This window comes from Dysidea avara, chromosome 6 (genome assembly GCF_963678975.1).
Source record: "Dysidea avara chromosome 6, odDysAvar1.4, whole genome shotgun sequence".
In the NCBI taxonomy this organism is placed as follows: Eukaryota; Metazoa; Porifera; class Demospongiae; order Dictyoceratida; family Dysideidae; genus Dysidea; species Dysidea avara.
The window spans coordinates 19,810,546-19,829,027 of record NC_089277.1 but is presented as its reverse complement, the minus strand read 5'-3'; the positions used below and the strand labels follow the sequence as shown (position 1 = coordinate 19,829,027).

Below are 18,482 nucleotides of genomic sequence, written 5' to 3'. Positions count from 1 at the left end.
TCAGATGGTGAGCAGCCCAAACATAAAATTCATATATTATTGATGTAATAATTTCACTGTCACCAGCCAGATAGCAAATAATCTCAGATTCATTTCACACTTGCAGTACAGATTGTATGAACATCCACCTTTATCATCATACTGTGAGGACGAGTTGGCTATTAGTTGCCAGATGTCACGGGCAGCCCAAACATTTTCATAATCGTGTTTTATGGACATGACAATTTCATTGTCACCAGCCAGAATGCAAACAAACACAGATTAATTTCAAAATCATTGCAACAATTGAATGAACATCCACTTTCATCACCATGCTGCGAGGAAGAGTTTCTAACTTATTGTATAGCTTAGAAAAATTTGTAGCTAGCTGTACTGACATAGCTATATAGTTTATTCAAAATACTGTACTAATATGCAATCTGGAACTGCATAGCTATAATATATATATATATCAAGACACACGGTAGTGTGTCGTGCGGCCCAAGAAGCCGGCGCGTAACACCCGTGAGTATATTGACAGGAAGAAAGAAAACGCAATTTTCGCACCTCCGTAGCTCTGTGCTTCCTTGATGAAACAAGACGATTTTTGCTGTGGACATGCCCCCCAACTGCAGCACTCTACATTCCAAATTTGAGCGAAATCGCTTCTCGCGTTCCCGAGATATGCGACTTCAAAAATTGGCTGAGTTTCTTCGTTTTTTTTCTTCTTCTTCTTATTTTTCTTTTTCTTGTCGCACACTTACAAAAACTGCTATAAAACTCGAACGCGTTATCCGATTGCCTTGAAATTTGGCACACAGAAGGGGGGTATAAAGGCGCATCTCGGTACCAAGTTTGGCTGGAATACCATAAACAGACAAAGAGTTATGAGCGATTATGCACGAAAAATAACACCAATATGTTGTCACGCCTACAGGGTAAACCGCGTATGGGAAGAAGCTGAAAATCGGTGGGTGAATAGGTTAACTATTGAACCTCAAACCTTTTGTGGTTTGAAAGAAATCGAGCTAAAAACCAGGAAGATACAGCGAAAAAATCAACAGTGTGTAACAATTACGCAATCGAGATTAGCTAATTTTTAATATTTTTATTTTATTATTATTATTATGCTTGCCACGCCTACCAGGTAAACCGCTTGGGGTAATGCTTTCAAAATCGCTGTACAGATGGAGTTATCATCTTAGAAAGGCTCTTCAATGGTGTAGAAGAATCAGACTTAAAGCCACGGAGTTATAACACGAAATCCAACTTGGTGTAGCAAGTGCGAGATCGAGATACTCTAATAGAGCAGTCATCCTAATAAAGCAGTCACCCTGAACAGAATTAAAGAGATCAGTTAGAAATAAGTAACCTGTATAGAGATCAGCTACAAACAAATCACCCTGTAGAGAGTTCAGCTACAAACAATTCACCCTGTTAAAACATCAGTTAGAAGAAGATTTCTTGTAGAGAGTTCAGATACAAACAAATCACCCTGTTGAAAGATCAGCTAGAAGATGTCACCTTGTAGATAGTTCAGTTACAAAGAAACCACCATGTAGAGAATTCAGCTACAAACTAGTGACCCTGTAGATACATCAGCTAGAAGAAGTTACCTTGTAGAGAGTTCAGCTACAAAGAAACCATTCTGTAAAGAGCTCAGCTGCAAACAAATCACCTATACAGAATTCAGCTACAAACAAATCACCCTGTAGAGAGATCAGCTAGAAGAAGTTACCTTGTAGATAGTTCAGCTACAAACAAATCATCCTGTAGAGAGATCAGCTAGAAGAAGTTACCTTGTAGATAGTTCAGCTACAAACAATTCACCCTGTACAGAGCTCAGTTAAAAGAGGTTTCCTTGTAAAAAGTTCAGCTACAAACAAATCACCCTGTAGAGAGATAAGTAAGAAGAAGTTACCTTGTAGATCGTTCTGCTACAAACAATTCACCCTGTAAAGAGATCAGCTAGAAGAAGTTACCTTGTAGAGAGTTCAGCTACAAAGAAACCATCATGTAGAGAATTCAGCCGCAAACAAATCATGTATAGAGAGTTCAGCTACAAACAAATCTCCCTGTAGAGAGATCAGCTAGAAGAAGTTTCCTTGTAGAGAGTTCTGCTACAAACAAATCACCCTGTAGAAAGATCAGCTAGAAGAAATCACCTCGTAGAGAGTTCAGCTTCAAAGAAACAATCATGTGAGAGTTCAGGTACAAACAAATTGTCCTGTAGAGAGATCAGCTAGAAGAAGTTACCTTGTAGAGAGTTCAGCTACAAAGAAACCATCATGTAGATAGTTCAGGTACAAACAAATCACCCTGTAGAAAGATCAGCTATAGAAGAAATCACCTTGTAGAGAGTTCAGCTACAAAGAATCTATCGTGTAGAGAGTTTAACTACAAACAAATCACCCTGTAGAAAGATCAGCTATAGAAGAAATCACCTTGTAGAGAGTTCAGCTACAAAGAAACCATCATGTAGAGAGTTCAGCTACAAACAAATCGGCCTGTAGAGAGATCAGCTAGAAGAAATTACCTTGTAGAGAGTTCAGCTATAAAGAAACAATCATGTAGAGAGTTCAGCTGCAAACAAATCACCTGTAGAGAGTTCAGCTAGAAACAAGTCACCCTGTAGAGAGATCAGCTAGAAACAAGTCACCTTGTAGAGAGTTCAGCTAGAAGAAGTAACATTGTAGAGCTACAAAGAAGCTACCATGTAGAGTTCAGCTGCAAACAAATCACCCTGTAGAGAACTCAGCTACAAACAAATCGCCCTGTAGAAAGATTAGCTAGAAGAAGTTACCTTATAGGGAGTTCAGCTATGAACAGATCACCCTGTAGAGAGTTCAGCTACAAACAAATCACCCTGTAGAGAGTTAAGTTACAAAGAAACCACCATGTAGAGAGTTCAGCTGCAAATAAATCACCCTGTAGAGAATTCAGCTACAAACAAATCACCCTGTAGAAAGATCAGCTAGAAGAAGTTACCTTGTAGAGAGTTCAGCTACAAAGAAACCACCATGTAGAGAGTTCAGCTGCAAACAAATCACCTGTAGAGAGTTCAGCTAGAAACAAGTCACCCTGTAGAGAGATCAGCTAAAAACAAGTCACCCTGTAGAGAGTTCAGCTAGAAGAAGTCACATTGTAGAGAGTTCAGCTACAAAGAAACTACCACGTAGAGAATCCAGCTGCAAACAAATCATCCTGTAGAGAGTTCAGCTAGAAGAAGTCACCTTTTAGAGAGTTCAGCTACAAAGCAACCACCATGTATAGGGTTCAGCTGCAAAAAACTCAATCACCTTGTAGAAAGATCGGCTAGAAGAAGTTACCTTGTAGAGAGTTCAGCTACAAAGAAACCACCATGTAGAGAGTTCAGCTGCAAACAAATCACCTGTAGAGAGTTCAGCTAGAAACAAGTCACCCTGTAGAGAGTTCAGCTAGAAGAAGTCACATTGTAGAGAGTTCAGCTACAATGAAACTCCCATGTAGAGAGTTCAGCTGCAAACAAATCACCCTGTAGAGAACTCAGCTACAAACAAATATGCAGTGAAAAAGATCAGCTAGAAGAAGTTACCTTGTAGAGAGTTCAGCTACAACGAAACCACCATGTAGAGAGTTCAGCTACAAACAAATCACCTGTAGAGAGTTCAGCTAGAAACAAGTCACCCTGTAGAGAGATCAGCTAGAAACAAGTCACCTTGTAGAGAGTTCAGCTAGAAGAAGTCACATTGTAGAGAGTTCAGCTACAAAGAAACCACCATTTAGAGAGTTCAGCTGCAAACAAATCACCCAGTAGAAAGTTCAGCTATGAACAGATCACCCTGTTGAGAGTTCAGTTAGAAACAAGGAATCCTGTAGAGAAATCACCTAGAAGTATCGCCTTGTAGAGTTCAGCTACAAACAAATCACAGTTCAGCTACAAACAAATCACCCTGTAGAGAGATCAGCTAGAAGAAGTTACCTTGTAGGGATTTCAGCTATAAACAAATCACCCTGTAGAGAGTTCAGCTACAAAGAAACTATTCTGTAAAGAGCTCAGCTGCAAACAAATCACTTGTACAGAATTCAGCTACAAACAAATCGCCCTGTAGAGAGATCAGCTAGAAGAAATTACCTTGTAGATAGTTCAGCTACAAACAAATCACCCTGTAGAAAGATCAGTTAGAAGAAGTTACCTTGGAGAAAGTTCAGCTACAAAGAAACCATTTTGTAAAGAGCTCAGCTGCAAACAAATCACCTGTACAGAATTCAACTACGAACAAATCACCCTGTAGAGATCAGCTATAAGAAGTTACCTTGTAGATAGTTCAGCTACAAACAAATCTCCCTGTAGAGAGATCAGCTAGAAGAAATTACCTTGTAGAGAGTTCAGCTACAAAGAAACCACCATGTAGAGAGTTCAGCTGCAAAGAAATCACCCTGTAGAAAATTCTGCCAGAAACAAATTGCCCTGTAGAAAGATCAGTTAGAAGAAGTTACCTTTTAGAGAGTTCAGCTACAAAGAAACCATTCTGTAAAGAGCTCAGCTGCAAACAAATCACCTATACAAAATTCAGCTACAAACACATCACCCTGTAGAGAGATCAGCTAGAAGAAGTTACCTTGTAGATCGTTCAGCTACAAACAATTCACCCTGTAGAGAGAGCAATTAGAAGAAGTCACCTTGTAGAGTGTTCAGTTACAAAGAAACTACCATGGAGATTTCTGTAATCAATATATGTGACCGGATTTGCGAAAAGGGGTCTTCCACACACATCCAATTCCGTAAATGTTGGAGACCATAACTCAGTGTTCAAGTAACATATTAATCTGAACATTTCACCATGTATTCAGCTATAGTGGTGCTCACCACTGCCCAAATATCAAGGCAATAGCTCTTTCCAATCTGAAGTTATCAATTGTCAAAGTTGGCAAATTGGACCCCTTTTCGCAAATCCGGTCACATATGTATTATACAGTATATATAATTTGTACATTTACTGATAAAATATTTAAAGTACATCTACTTCATCTTTTCTTCTTCCTGTAGTAAAGAAAAAAACATAGGTTAAAAAAGTCCCAAAGCTGGCCATAGGCCGGCTTTGGGGTATACAAATACAAAAAGAAATGAAATCTAATCCAAAACAGCCAAGCTGTAAAAAAAGTGTGCGGCCTTCAGAAAGGCTGTGGTGAAAAAAGATGTGAAATCCAAGGTGGCGGCCAAGAAATGGCTGTGATGGTAGGTTAGTGGTAAAAATTTTAATAACGACAATTCAGGTGAATTTTTGTGAAGCGGCACAAAAATTCACCTGAATTGTCATTATTAAAATTTTTACCACTAACCTACCATCACAGCCATTTCTTGGCCGCCACCTTGGATTTCACATCTTTTTTCACCACAGCCTTTCTGAGGGCCGCACACTTTTTTTACAGCTTGGCTGTTTTGGATTAGATATATATATATATACATATACTGTTGCCCCTATAATTATACTATGGATGCTTATTGAACTTCTTATCCAACTGATGTGGATGAAACTATCACATCGATGCAAATCATACTTGGGCTTTCCTGCCATGTTAGCAGAGAGAAACTACGTAGCTATTCCTTACAACATGGTTGGATTTTCACTCAATCCATACCACAAATTTGGGAATGGCTGCATGGTGGCAACTAAATGAGCATAGTTTATAGCTATTCTATCATATCTTCTGTAATTGTATGCATTCTGTTCGTGCTGTAGCTAGCTAACTATTACCAAGAATTCATAATATTTGTATGGGGGAGAATGCCTAACTGCTAGTATGGCCTGTACAAACACACTGCTGCAAATTCACTTTTGATCATATGTTCACCTCTGATTCTACTAATGACAAATAACTGCTAATAGGTGACGATTTAGTGTTGATAAGGTCAGGCCTTTCTTCTAAGAGAAGCCTGAGGTATTACTTGCAGTAGTGTATTTGCTAAATGTACTCCAGTTAGACACTCTCCCCCATACAAATAAAATTATTATGAACCCTTGTTATTATACTAAATTTAGTATGTTGCATTGATGTTTTGGGTTGCTGTGCCATCTGAGAAAAGAATGTCCAGCACTTCCTCATAGCATGGTGACAAAGGTGGATGTTCACTCAATCTGTACTGCAAGTTTGAAATGAATCTGAGATTATTTGCTCTCTGGCTGGTGACAATAAAATTATCACGTCAATAATATATGAATCTTATGCTTGAGCTGCCGCGCCATCTGAGAAGAAAATAGCCACATCTTTCTCACAGCATGGTTATAAAGGTGGATGCTCATTTAGTTTGTACTGCAAGTTTGAAATGAATCCGAGATTGTTTGCTACAGTATCTGGCTGGTGACAATAAAACTGTTGCGTCAATAAAAATATGCAACTTTAGGTTTGGGCTGCTACACCATCTGAGAAGAGAACAGCCAGATCTTCCTCACAGATGGTGATAAAGGTGGATGTTCACTCAGTCTGTATTACAAGTTTGAAATCAATCTAAAAGATTGTATGCTATCTGGCTGGCGGCGATGAAATTGTCGTGTTGATAAAAATATCATTGGGTTGTTACGCCATCTGAAAATAGAATACCTAACTCTTCCTCATAGTATGGTGATGAAAGGTTCACTCAGTCTATATTGCAAGTTTGAAATGAATCTGAAATTGTTTGCTATCTGCTGGTGGTAATGAAATTGTCACATCAATTAATATACAAATTTTTATGTTTGGGTTACATTGCATCTGAGGAAAGAATAGTCAGCTCTTCCTCACAGCATGGTGATAAAGGTGGATGTTTACTCAGTCTGTACTGCAAGTTTGAAATGAATCTGAGATTGTTTGCTATGTGGCTGGTGACAATAAAATTGTTGTGTCGATAAAAATATGCAGATTTATGTTTGCGCTGCTGCACCATCTGAGAAGTGCAAGTTTGAAATGAATCTGAGATTGTTTGCTATCTGGCTGGTGGCAATACAATTCATGCCAATAATAGCACAGCGAATATGTGGGTATAGCTATTTCATCACCACCAGCCAGATAGCAAACAAACTCGGATTAATTTCAAACTTGTAATACAGACTGAGTGAACATCTAATTGCATCACCATGCTGTGAGAAAGAGCTGGCTTTTCTCTTCTCAGATAGCACAGCAACCCAAAATTGGAATTTCATATTTTTAGCAAAAACGTGATACCTTTCACAGCTACCAGCCAGATAATAGACAATCACAGATTATTTTCAAAGTTACAGTACAGACTGAGTGAACATCCAATTGCATCACCATGCTGTGAGGAAGAGCTGGCTTCTCTCTTCTCAGATGGCAGGGCATAAATTATTTGGATTTTTGCCATATAAAGCAACCTTGTGCAATGTATACAGCTAGACTTTTACCCACCACTATGCATGTTTGTGGAGCACAGCAACCCTGGATAACATTTAGCTTATGAGAACATTTGATCCTGTCCTGCAGAAGTAGCTGTGTTTATGATACCACATTTTTGACGTAAATACCGACATGCAAAAAATTACGGTTGCTATTTCTCAAACTAAAACAATCGTGCCTCTGGTTTTATAGTGATTCAAGCATTAGAGTAGTAAGATAAGCACCCTGCACTGGTAAATTTGGTGAAAATCAATTTTTTCATTGGGAACCCTAATTAAGAAGAAAAATATGAAGAAAATAGGATAAACTTTGAAGGCGCGTATCCCAGTGATCGATGGGTGGATTCACCTCAAATTTGGAATAGAAAGGGTCCTACCCAGAGAGATTTTCTCCACAGCAAAAATTCGTAAATTCCATCTAGCCATTATCAAGCTATGGATGCGTGAAAACCGAATTTTCTTGGTTCCTGTAAAATACACACTTGTCTGTCACACGCTCGCACTGGCTGTACTTGGCTGCACGACGCACTATCATGTGTCTTGATAGAGCAGTCACCCTGAAGAGAAAATTGAGGAGATCAGCTACAAACAAGTAACCCATATAGAGATCAGCAACAAACAAATCACCCTGTAGAGAGTTCAGCTACAAACAAATCACCCTATAGAGAGATCAACTAGAAGAAGTCACCTTGTAGAGAGTTCAATTACAAAGAAACCATCATGTAGAGAGTTCAACTGCAAAAAAAAATCACCCTGTAGAGAGTTCAGCTAGAAGAAGTCACCTTATAGAGAGTTCAGCTAGAAGAAGTCACCTTATAGAGAGTTCAGCTGCAAAAAATCACCCTGTAGAGAATTCTGCTACAAACAAACCACCCTGTAGAAAGATCAGCTAGAAGAAGTTACCTTGTAGAGAGCTCAGCTACAAAAAATCCATCATGTAGAGAGTTCAGCTACAAACAAGTCACCCTGTAGAAAGATCAGCTAGAAGACGTTACCTTGAAGAGACAAAGAAACTATCATGTATAGAGTTCAGCTAGAAACAAATCACCCTGTAGAGAGTTCAGCTATGAACAGATCACCCTGTAGAGTTTACCTAGAAACAGGTCATCCTGTAGAGAGACCAGCTAGAAGAAGTCACTTTGTATGTAGAGTTCAGCTACTAAAAGCCTCCCTGCAGATAGTTCAGCTGCAAACAAATCATACTGTAGAGAGTTCAGCTACGAACAGACCACCCTGTAGAGAGATCAGCCAGAAGAAGTCACCTTGTAGAGAGTTCAGCAGCAAACAAATCACCCTGTGGAGAATTCAGCTACAAACAAATCGCCCTGTAGAAAAATCAGCTAGAAGAAGTTGCCTTGTAGAGAGTTCAGCTACAAAGAAACCATTCTGTAGAGAGCTCAGCTGCAAACAAATCACCTGTAGACAATTCAGCTACAAACAAATCACCCTGTAGAGAGATCAGCTAGAAGAAGTTACCTTGTAGAGAGTTCAGCTACAAACAAATCACCCTGTAGAGATATCAGCTAGAAGAAGTCACCTTGTATAGAGTGTTCAGTTACAAAGAAACCACCATGTAGAGAGTTCTGTAATAAATAAATGTATCATATATACAATTTGTACATTTACTGATAAAATCAGAAATAGTTAAAGTATTTAAAATCTGCTTCATCTTTTTCTTCTTCTAATGGTAAAGAAAAAAAGATAGGTTAAAGAAGCATCAAAGTTGGCCATAGGCCGGCTTTGGCATATGCAAATACAAAAAGAAGTGAAATCTAATCCAAAACAGCCAAGCTGTAAAAAAAGAACAGTGCAGCCCTCAAAAAGGCCAGGATGAAAAAAGATGTGAAATCCATGGTGGTGGCCAAGAAATGGCCGTGATGATAGGTTAATGGTAAAAAATTTAATAACGACAATTCAGGTGAATTTTGTGCCAAGACCAAGTGGCACCAAATTCACCTTAGTTGTTGTTATTAAAATTTTTACCATTAACCTACCATCACAGCCATTTCTTGGCCGCCACCTTGGATTTCACATCTTTTTTCACCATAGCCTTTTTGAGGGCCGCACTCTTTATTTACAGCTTAGTTGTTTTGGATTAGATACATTATACAGAGCACTTTTAAAATAATTTAATACAGCATGTGCTTTGAATAACTTTAGTGACCAGTTGATCACTATGTTATAACTACAGTGATAGGGAAGCAGGAAGAAACGTGTTCAATGTATTATAGGCTTGAGCCAAATATGCTTTGAAAATGAGCAGTGCTCAAAAATCCAGCCTATTATGCTCAAAATTATGCTCTCAAAATCAAGATTATGCTCAAGAGCTGACTGTTTCATTAGAGTATATCTGCATTTCCCGACTGCTGTATTAGAGTATCACGATCTTATTTCCATAAGTGTGAATAATCAGTCAAGAAAATAATAACACTGCAAGGTTTTCATATGAAATTCAGTAATAATGTGCAGTGTATTGTTCATGTTGTGCAGTATTTTTGGTGAGCACACTGCACGTTTTAATTAAAATTCTTGTAAATCGTCCAATTATTCTGGTATAATGCTTGAAGCTTTTGTCAGCCTATTATGCTCAAACTTATACTGGCATAATTGGTGCAAGCCTATCAATGTAGCAAGCACATATAAAAAATGGCTTTGTACATGGTTCTGTTTAACTACTATGCAGCTATTTCAGATTTCTATAGTTATAGCACAAAAACATGAAGCTCATAACTTTTTAAACTCTTACAGCACCAGAGTTGGGGTAGTTACTTCAGAAACATAATTAGTTACTAGTTACTATTATCCCATGTAACTTAGTTACTTACTTTTTAAAATGTAATTAAGTATGTAGTTACTAGTTACTTTCATATATAAGTTATGTTTGTTTGTTAACTTTTGTAATAATGTTTATTTTGCCCAGAGCAAGGGAGAAGATTACTATAACAATAATTATATGCACACTTTCTAAAAATGACAATTCTGTAGCCATTTCAGTTCAGTTACATCTGTATACTTAAGCTGAATCATGAAGAGCAGTACATAGAAAATGTTTACTTAATGTGGCTGTAGCACAACAATTGAGCTATAGTTATAAAGTAGCTATTGTAACTAATTACTTTTGTAACTTAGCTACTTTTCAGGCAGTTGTAACTAGTTACAGGTTATTAGTTACAAAGAAAGTACAATAAAATTTGCTTTTTTCACTGTAAATAAATTTTCATATGCAAAATTTGTATGAAAATTTCTTGCACAAAGATTTGTATACAAGATCAAACTACTCTAATAGAGCAGTCATTCACGTAAAACATGAAAATATTTTTACATGAAAATTTTTATCATGGAAATGTTTTGCACAAAAATAAAGTGAATTATGGTAACTAGCTACTGTATAGCTGGTAATTTCTGAACCATAAATTTTTGTATGAACAGTAGTAAAATTTGAATTTAAAGGTTTTAATTTTGAAGAATGCATATTTTGAAGTACAGGTGGATTTCAAGCAAATAGAAATTTGTGTCACAAATTACAAAATACGTATAGTCTATATATGCTTGCCTTACTAATCCCCATTTTTGCAAACTGGAAAGAAGAGTGAGTTATAAGTGGAGTAGTTAGCAGCCACTGGTGAGGCAATTGGCTCAATCAGGGTACAGCATCAGACGGCATACCGTAGGCAGGGCAAGTTATGCATGGGAAAATTTTGTGAATGGCTCTCTACTCTGTATACCAGCAGAAAAGTTTCGCGGTACTGATTGTATATTATTGTACAAATACAAGCATGTAGACAGTCTAGCAAGCCAACTGGCGTAAAAGTTTTGCGATGGTTACTGCAATCATGAAATTCACAAAACTTTTCCCACGCATAACTTTCCCCGCCTACGGTAGATTCCCAACAATGGCCATTCTGGATAGTTTACTGGCTATTGATACAGTAATGATACAGTTCAACCTTTATTAATAATGCTGAACTTAAACTACACCACACAAGCGAATACGTGTTGTTTGATCATGTGAAAGCACATTATTTTTACTTGTGGGAATTTATTTTCAAAGAACAACAGGACTTGGTTATTTTCAAAGAGAAGGGCCTCTTCAAATCATCCAAAAATAAAAACCCTTTGAAAATAACCAGCTATACGGTATATTACTAGTTACTTCATAAAGTAACTAGCTACATAACTTAGTTACAAAGTACCTAGTTACCCCCAACCCTGAACAGCACTTAGATATGACCTTATTTTGCAAAACTTACCTTGGACATCATACACTCATCGATAAACAGTATATTTAAACAAATTTTCCTGACACATTTATGGTTTTTCCAACCATCTACTCTACAATTTCCACCATTTTAGATAATTTATTTGCTAGAATACGAGCCCCTCACAAAGGGGTAAAGGGTGATGTGGGCAACACCTGGGATACAAATTGAAAAGCATTGTAATGGCAAGCTTCAGACAAAATTACAATTCTCTGAGAGATCTAGATGGACTATAATGGGACAAACATACACATTTTCATAATTTTGCAAGACACTCGATCCAGGCAAATAACATCATCTGAAGGCACCCCTAATGTCTTCTCAGGACCTCTAGACATTTTGGCTTTGACAAGCCTACAGAAGTTTCTCTCCAGAAAACAGAGCTGAATTTAAGGTGAAAATTGGCCAGATACATGAAAATTTTGCAACATAAATTACCTACAAAAAATTTCAGGCACAGTGAGTGACAAAAATTATTTTTATTCTGGAATAATCAAACGTTTCAGAATAATTAAAAAATTTTGACTTGCAGGATAACAGAATATTCTATTTGGCATGCCTATCAAGCACTGCTAGCCTCATAAAACCAGAATATAATATTGAGAGCAATCATAGAATAGCTATACTTGCTATACCATGATTGCATGTGCGTCACATATACATTTCAGAAATCACTTCAGGAAATATTCAAGACTCATTTCAGAAATAATATGTGAGGAATAAGAATCGTCGGAAAGAATAATTCAGAGTGTTAATATAGAACATAATATTCTGTAGGTCCCTATGGGGCAACTAACTTGGGTGTAATATCTTAGTTACATATACATCTCTGAGTTGATTCACCTTGTATTAGGTAGGTGCTGTAAGTGTTTTGTTAGTATGGATACAAGAATTACTTGATGGACAGGTAGTACTACAAATAAAAACTGAGATATGCAAATCAGTAAGTACTTACATATATACACACACAAGACTAGACTCACAAAGTGAGTTGTATGTCAAAGAAACAAATTTCTAAAAATTAACAAACCATTAGCACATGTTGTTCCACTCCATCCTTCTACACAGCTACAAACATTAGGAAGTATGCAAGTTCCATTGTTGTAGCATCCTTGAGCACAATAGGCTGAAAGAAATTACATACAGACACTTATGTGTGTGCATTGAATTGCATGCACTAAATACGTAATAATTATATGTTATATAGTCATAACTAACTTAAGGGATATGACTTAAATTTATATGCACGATTCCTGAGAGTGTGCAGCACTTAGGTAGAGTGTGTATTATTGTAATCATGTTATAACTTGTATATTCTACACCTCAGAAGATGAAACGATTATAGATAGCAATTTATAGTGAAACAGTACCTATCAGAGATCAAAATTAGTACAATTCGTTTTGGATCAGATATTTCAGAGTCTTTAACACCATATATATGGTAAGCATAGCCACAAAGTGTGGTATATCACTTATACACCACAGTTTAATTTGATTCAGTCATATACCATAGTTTTCCATGGTATATCAGCTACATAACACAATTTGCCATGGTATATCAGCTTTTTACCACAGCTTGCAGTGTGATATCAGTTGTATACCACAGTGTGGCACTTTTGACCTCCACCACAAGTGCACACACTAGCACCATAATTAATATTAGTACAGATTTTACTATAGAATTATAAAAGAGTAAGGAAAAGTCATGCAAAATAAATCTAAACCAAAGCAGTTAAGCTGTAAAAAAAGTGTGTGGCCCTCTAAAGGCCAAGGTGAAAAAGTTGTGAAATCACAAGTAGTGGCCAGGACATGGCTGTGATGGTAGGATAATGGAAAATTTTTAACAACAACAATTCAGATGAATTTGTGTTGCCTCCTCCAAGTTTCACTAGGATTCAGCACAAATTTTACCTGAATCATTATCATTAAATTTTTTTCCATTAATAAACCATCACAGCCATATTTTGTTTGATTTCACAACTTTTTTCACCCTGGTTTTTGTGGGTTGCACTCTTTTTTTCCAACTTTACAGTTTTATTCAGATATTCAGATATTATCTTTTGGTATTGCAAGGTGCTTCCCTTTAACTTGTTTTTTTTTCTCTTTACTACAGCAATTGGTGAACAAGAGAAACATTTATACTAATGTGTGCATAGCTTTTTGTCTGATCATGTTTAAGTCTGAATAAAATGAATGATTATCACATAAGTAAAAGTAACAAGGTGACTTGTTACATATTTTACATAACTAAACCATAGCTGAACTCTCATTGTTTGTCTTTACTGGTTGATTTGCTTCTAGCTGAACTCTCTAAAGGGTGACAGTTAAACTCTTGTTCTAGCTGATCTCTCGACAGGGTGACATGTGTCCTGCTGATCTCTCTCTACAAGGTGATGATCTCTCTACAGAGCGACTTGTTTCTAGCTGATCTCTAAAGGGGTAACTTGTTTCTAGCTGAACTCTCTACAGGGTGACTTGAAATGTAGTTGGCTTTCTACAGGATGACTTGACCAAGCTGATCTCTCTACGGTTTATAGCTGATCTTTCTATAGGGTGGCTTATTTCTAGTTGAACTCTCTACATGGTGATTTATTTCCAGCTGATCTCTGTACAGAGCGTCTTGTTTCTAGCTGATCTTTGTTTATCTCTACAGTGTGGCTTGTTTCTAGCTGAGCTCTCTACAGGGTGACTTGTGTCACAAACTTGTAACTAATATTATGTAATACTGTCATGTGATATTTTTTATATAAAATAGCACTGTGTTGCACAATAGTCAGTTCTATGCAGTATTAATAACTAAGATTGTTGTGCTATAATGAAGAAAGCAAGTTTCTTCCCTCATCTCCCTGACACGGTTTTGGCATAGCTGGCAGGATGTCAGGCCCACTGCGGAAGCTTTTAGGACCGGCGAAGGCACGACTCCAGCATTATATCAAGGAGGCTGAGCAGTTAATCTCTAAGCCTATTGAAGCAGGGACGGTGGAGGAAGAAGAACTTACCCTGGAGGACTTAATAGAGCGTATGAATAATAATGTTTCTGTTATAGAACGATGTAATGCCAACTGGACCAGTCTTTTGCAAGACCTAAAGGGCGAAGCAAAGGTCACCGAGGAGCAGGAACATAGTCACGTTGCTGAAGGAGATGAAGGGTATGTTGAGGTGTTATTGAATGCAGGTGAATGCATAGGTCATATGAGAGCAAGATTAAAACGAATTGAGAAGAAATTAGTGCAGAGAACTCCCCTTTCATGCCCATCTGATCCTAAAGCAGCTGGTGGTAGCAATACTGGCGGATTACAAATCAGTCTACCAAAGTTACAGCTACGCCAAAACCGTGTCAGGGAGATTAGGGAAGAAACTTGCTTTCTTCGTTATAGCACAACAATCTTATTCATTAATACTACAGAGAACTGACTATTGTACAACACAGTGCTATTTTATATTAAAAATATCACGTGACAGTATTACATAATATTAGTTACAAGTTTGTGACACTCCTGGGGGAAAACAAAATAGAACGCATGCAGCATTTTCTGTCAATTGTCTAGAAATCCTTGTACGGGCTTCTGCAGCAGCTTGTCTTCTTGATACATTTCTTAAATCAATTGATGCTTGATCGAATCTGGCTGCCGATTCTTCACAGCTAACTTATGAATTAACTTCCAATGGAAACAAGTGACTTATTGCTCTGGTAATAATGTTTTTATTAGCAAGCAAGATTTTAGCTGATCTTATTTCCCCATCTTTGCTATAAAAAAATTCTCTAATTTTTTGCTAATCTCCACGCCCTGCATGGAATATGTTCGTCTTTGACAATAACTATTTCTCCTATTCTAGGCTGTCTGTTTAATTGTAATCGTTGATTCCTATAAACAAGTGATAAGGTTTCTCTCAAATAGTCATGCTTCCAAGACTCCCAAAATTGATTCAATTATTTTTGACTTCTTTTCCATTGTTCACTCAACTCTTTCACTGAATCCATCTTGGGAAAATAATCAACATCATCACTATAGTCTAGACAAGATGGGAACACAACTCGGTTACTAGTGAGTAAGTGAGTGGCGGTTAGGACAAAACCTGATTCGAAATCCTCACCAACGTACGTTAAAGGGTGGCTGTTAATTATAGCCTGAACTTCGACTAACAATGTTGCTAATTTATCCCAATGCAGTACCTTGTGTCCCATACCCCTCCTCAAATTCTGTTTCACCATACCGATCAAACGTTCGTAAAACTCACCTTGCCATGGAGCAAGGGCAGTAGTAAAACTCCACTCAATACTTTCACAACTAAGGAAATTCCTTAATCCATCACTTTTAAACAACTCAGTCCACTGCCAGTCCAAAATCGACTTGACTAATCTAAATTGTGGGGCATTGTCACAAATTAATAACCTTGGTCACCCTCTACGTGATATAAATCTTCGTAGGCAATCTAGAAACATCTGAACTGACAATCCCATTACTAATTCCAAGTGGACAGCACGTATTGATAGATAAGTAAATAAGCATACCCACATTTTCCCCACTGATTCACCTTCCTTAACATTAATAGGTCCAAGGTAATCAAGTCCGATAAATTGAAAAGGCTCTGATCTGGAGACCCTTTCATGAGGCCATGGCGGCATATGTGGCAGTTGAAAAGAAGGGCCACAATGTTTTTTTACAGATCACACACTGTGATAAGACTTGCCTGATTTCTACTCGTCCTTTTGGTATCCAGAACTCATGATGAAGATGATTTAAAGTATGCGAAACACCTGCATGTACTAGTCTACAATGTATTTCCATAATAACAAGTTTTGATAACTGGTGCTTACGAGGCAACACCTTAGGGCTCTTGGTGTCAATATCAATGTCTGCATTGGCATATCTACCGTAACATCTTAGTGTGCCAAATTCATCTATTTTAACTCCAAGCTGATTCTTTAAACCGTGGTTCTTATTTTTCTTTAATGCAGAAAATAATTCTGTAAAAGAGCTTAATTGGACAAACCTAACCCACAGTAAACATGTCAAGTGAATTTCTTTTGAAGTAATTGGTCCCCCCATTCATAAATCATGAAAAAACAGTTTTCAACAGGTGATTCCCAAAACAATTCCCCCTCTTCTCCACCGGAACCTTGTTCCATATCTTCAGTTTAATATATCTCAACACAAACACCGAGACACACAACTGCTTCCGAAGAGACAAGGCAAGGCTTTTAATACCTAACAAAAAAACATCCTTCTTAGCCTCAGTAGTCATCTCGACCATTACTTGAGATTCCTTTATTTCAGTCTGCATTTGATCCAACATCTCTGGTGTAAGCTATGGCAAATTCCATGTCGGCCATTGAGCCTGTGGCTTTCTAAGCCAATCTGGTCCATGCCACCATAATTAACATTCTTTAATATCTGCAGCTGACAAACCCCTTGTTGTATAATCAGATGGATTTTGATTAGAGGCAATATAACAAAATGATATATTTTTCTGAGACTGTATTTCCTTAATACGGTTTTCCACAAAAACAGGTAATGGTTTCTTTGTCTTCAGCCAATGCAAAGCACACTGGGAGTCTGTCCACAAAATTTGTTCATCAATGTTCAAATACAGTTCTTTTGTTACAAAGTTAGCTGCACGCACACCAATCAATGTTGCCATCAGTTCTAATCGTGGTATTGTCAATTTCTTACATTTATCCTTTCACTTACTGAGTGGAACTAGTCGATTTTTAGCAAAAATCAAATTTGTCTTACTCAATGGCCCATCAATGGATCTTAAATACACTGCAGTGGCGTAACAATTAGTTGATGCATCACTGAAGATCAATAATTGATTGGTGCCTTTCTTTGAACTATCCACAAATCGAGGAATACATAAATTAGGAACCTCCGAAAGCATAGCTGCTATCTGAATACATTCTTTGGAGAGTTCGTCATTCATAGGCCCATCCCAAGGCTGGTTAAGCTTCCACAACTTTTGCAGAAACAATTTCCCACAAAGGGTGGTTGGTGCTACCAGTCCCAGGGGATCAAATACTCTAGCCACACAGTGAAGTACTTCACGCTTACTGGCATCACTACAATGATATTGAAATCCTGGAATTTGAATAACATCATTTATTCGATCCCAAACCATTCCCAGCACCCTTACAATACCTGAACCATGATTATCCCTCTCTCCCATTGGCAAAGACTCTAAACATTCCACTGAATTTGAATTCCATTGTCTCAAATTCATTGCAGCCCTTTTAAAAATATCCTTAGCCTCTCCAAATACACAACAAGCTTCCTCCACAGAATCAGTCCCAATCAAAACATTATCGACATACATGTTCTTCAAAATATTCAGTGCAAGAGGAGAGTCCTCCTTTCGTAGATGAAACTTAAGAGTGGCTCCCAATAGAAAAGCACTGCAAATCAAGCCGAATAGGACTCCACAAAAACGGTACACCACGACATTGCTGTTATTCACACCACAACTGACATCTCGCAACCATAAGAATCTTGTTACATCAGGTTCATTTTCTTGAATTCCAATTGGAGAAAAGTTTTCTCAACATCTGTCATTATTACCAATGAATACATCCGGAATCTAATAAGTATACCACAAAGGTCAGGTAAAATCACTGGACCGCGATACAAACATTCATTCAGGCTTCTACTGGTACTTCGAGCCTTTGCTGATGCATCATAAACAATCCGGATTTTCGTAGTTTCTTTATCAGGGGTAAGAACAGGATGATGAGGCAGATAATACTTCCTAGTACTAGATCCGCACACATCTACTACTTCTTCTATTATCCTTGCATTCACTTGTTGCTGAATAACATGATCATATTTATGTAAAAGCTCCTTATCTGATTGTAAACGATTCATTAACATTTTCATTC

General features: G+C 37.5%; 1 protein-coding gene across 2 annotated transcripts in view; it reads right to left on the bottom strand.

The window, feature by feature from the left end:
- LOC136259110 (uncharacterized) overlaps nucleotides 1–18,482 on the bottom strand; it is a 294,792-nt gene that overhangs the window by 116,352 nt on the left and 159,958 nt on the right. For both annotated transcript variants that reach the window (XM_066052532.1, XM_066052533.1), the window contains exon 9: nucleotides 12,639–12,734. In XM_066052532.1, coding sequence (XP_065908604.1) covers nucleotides 12,639–12,734 — 96 coding nt within the window. The remainder of the gene's footprint in view (nucleotides 1–12,638; nucleotides 12,735–18,482) is intronic.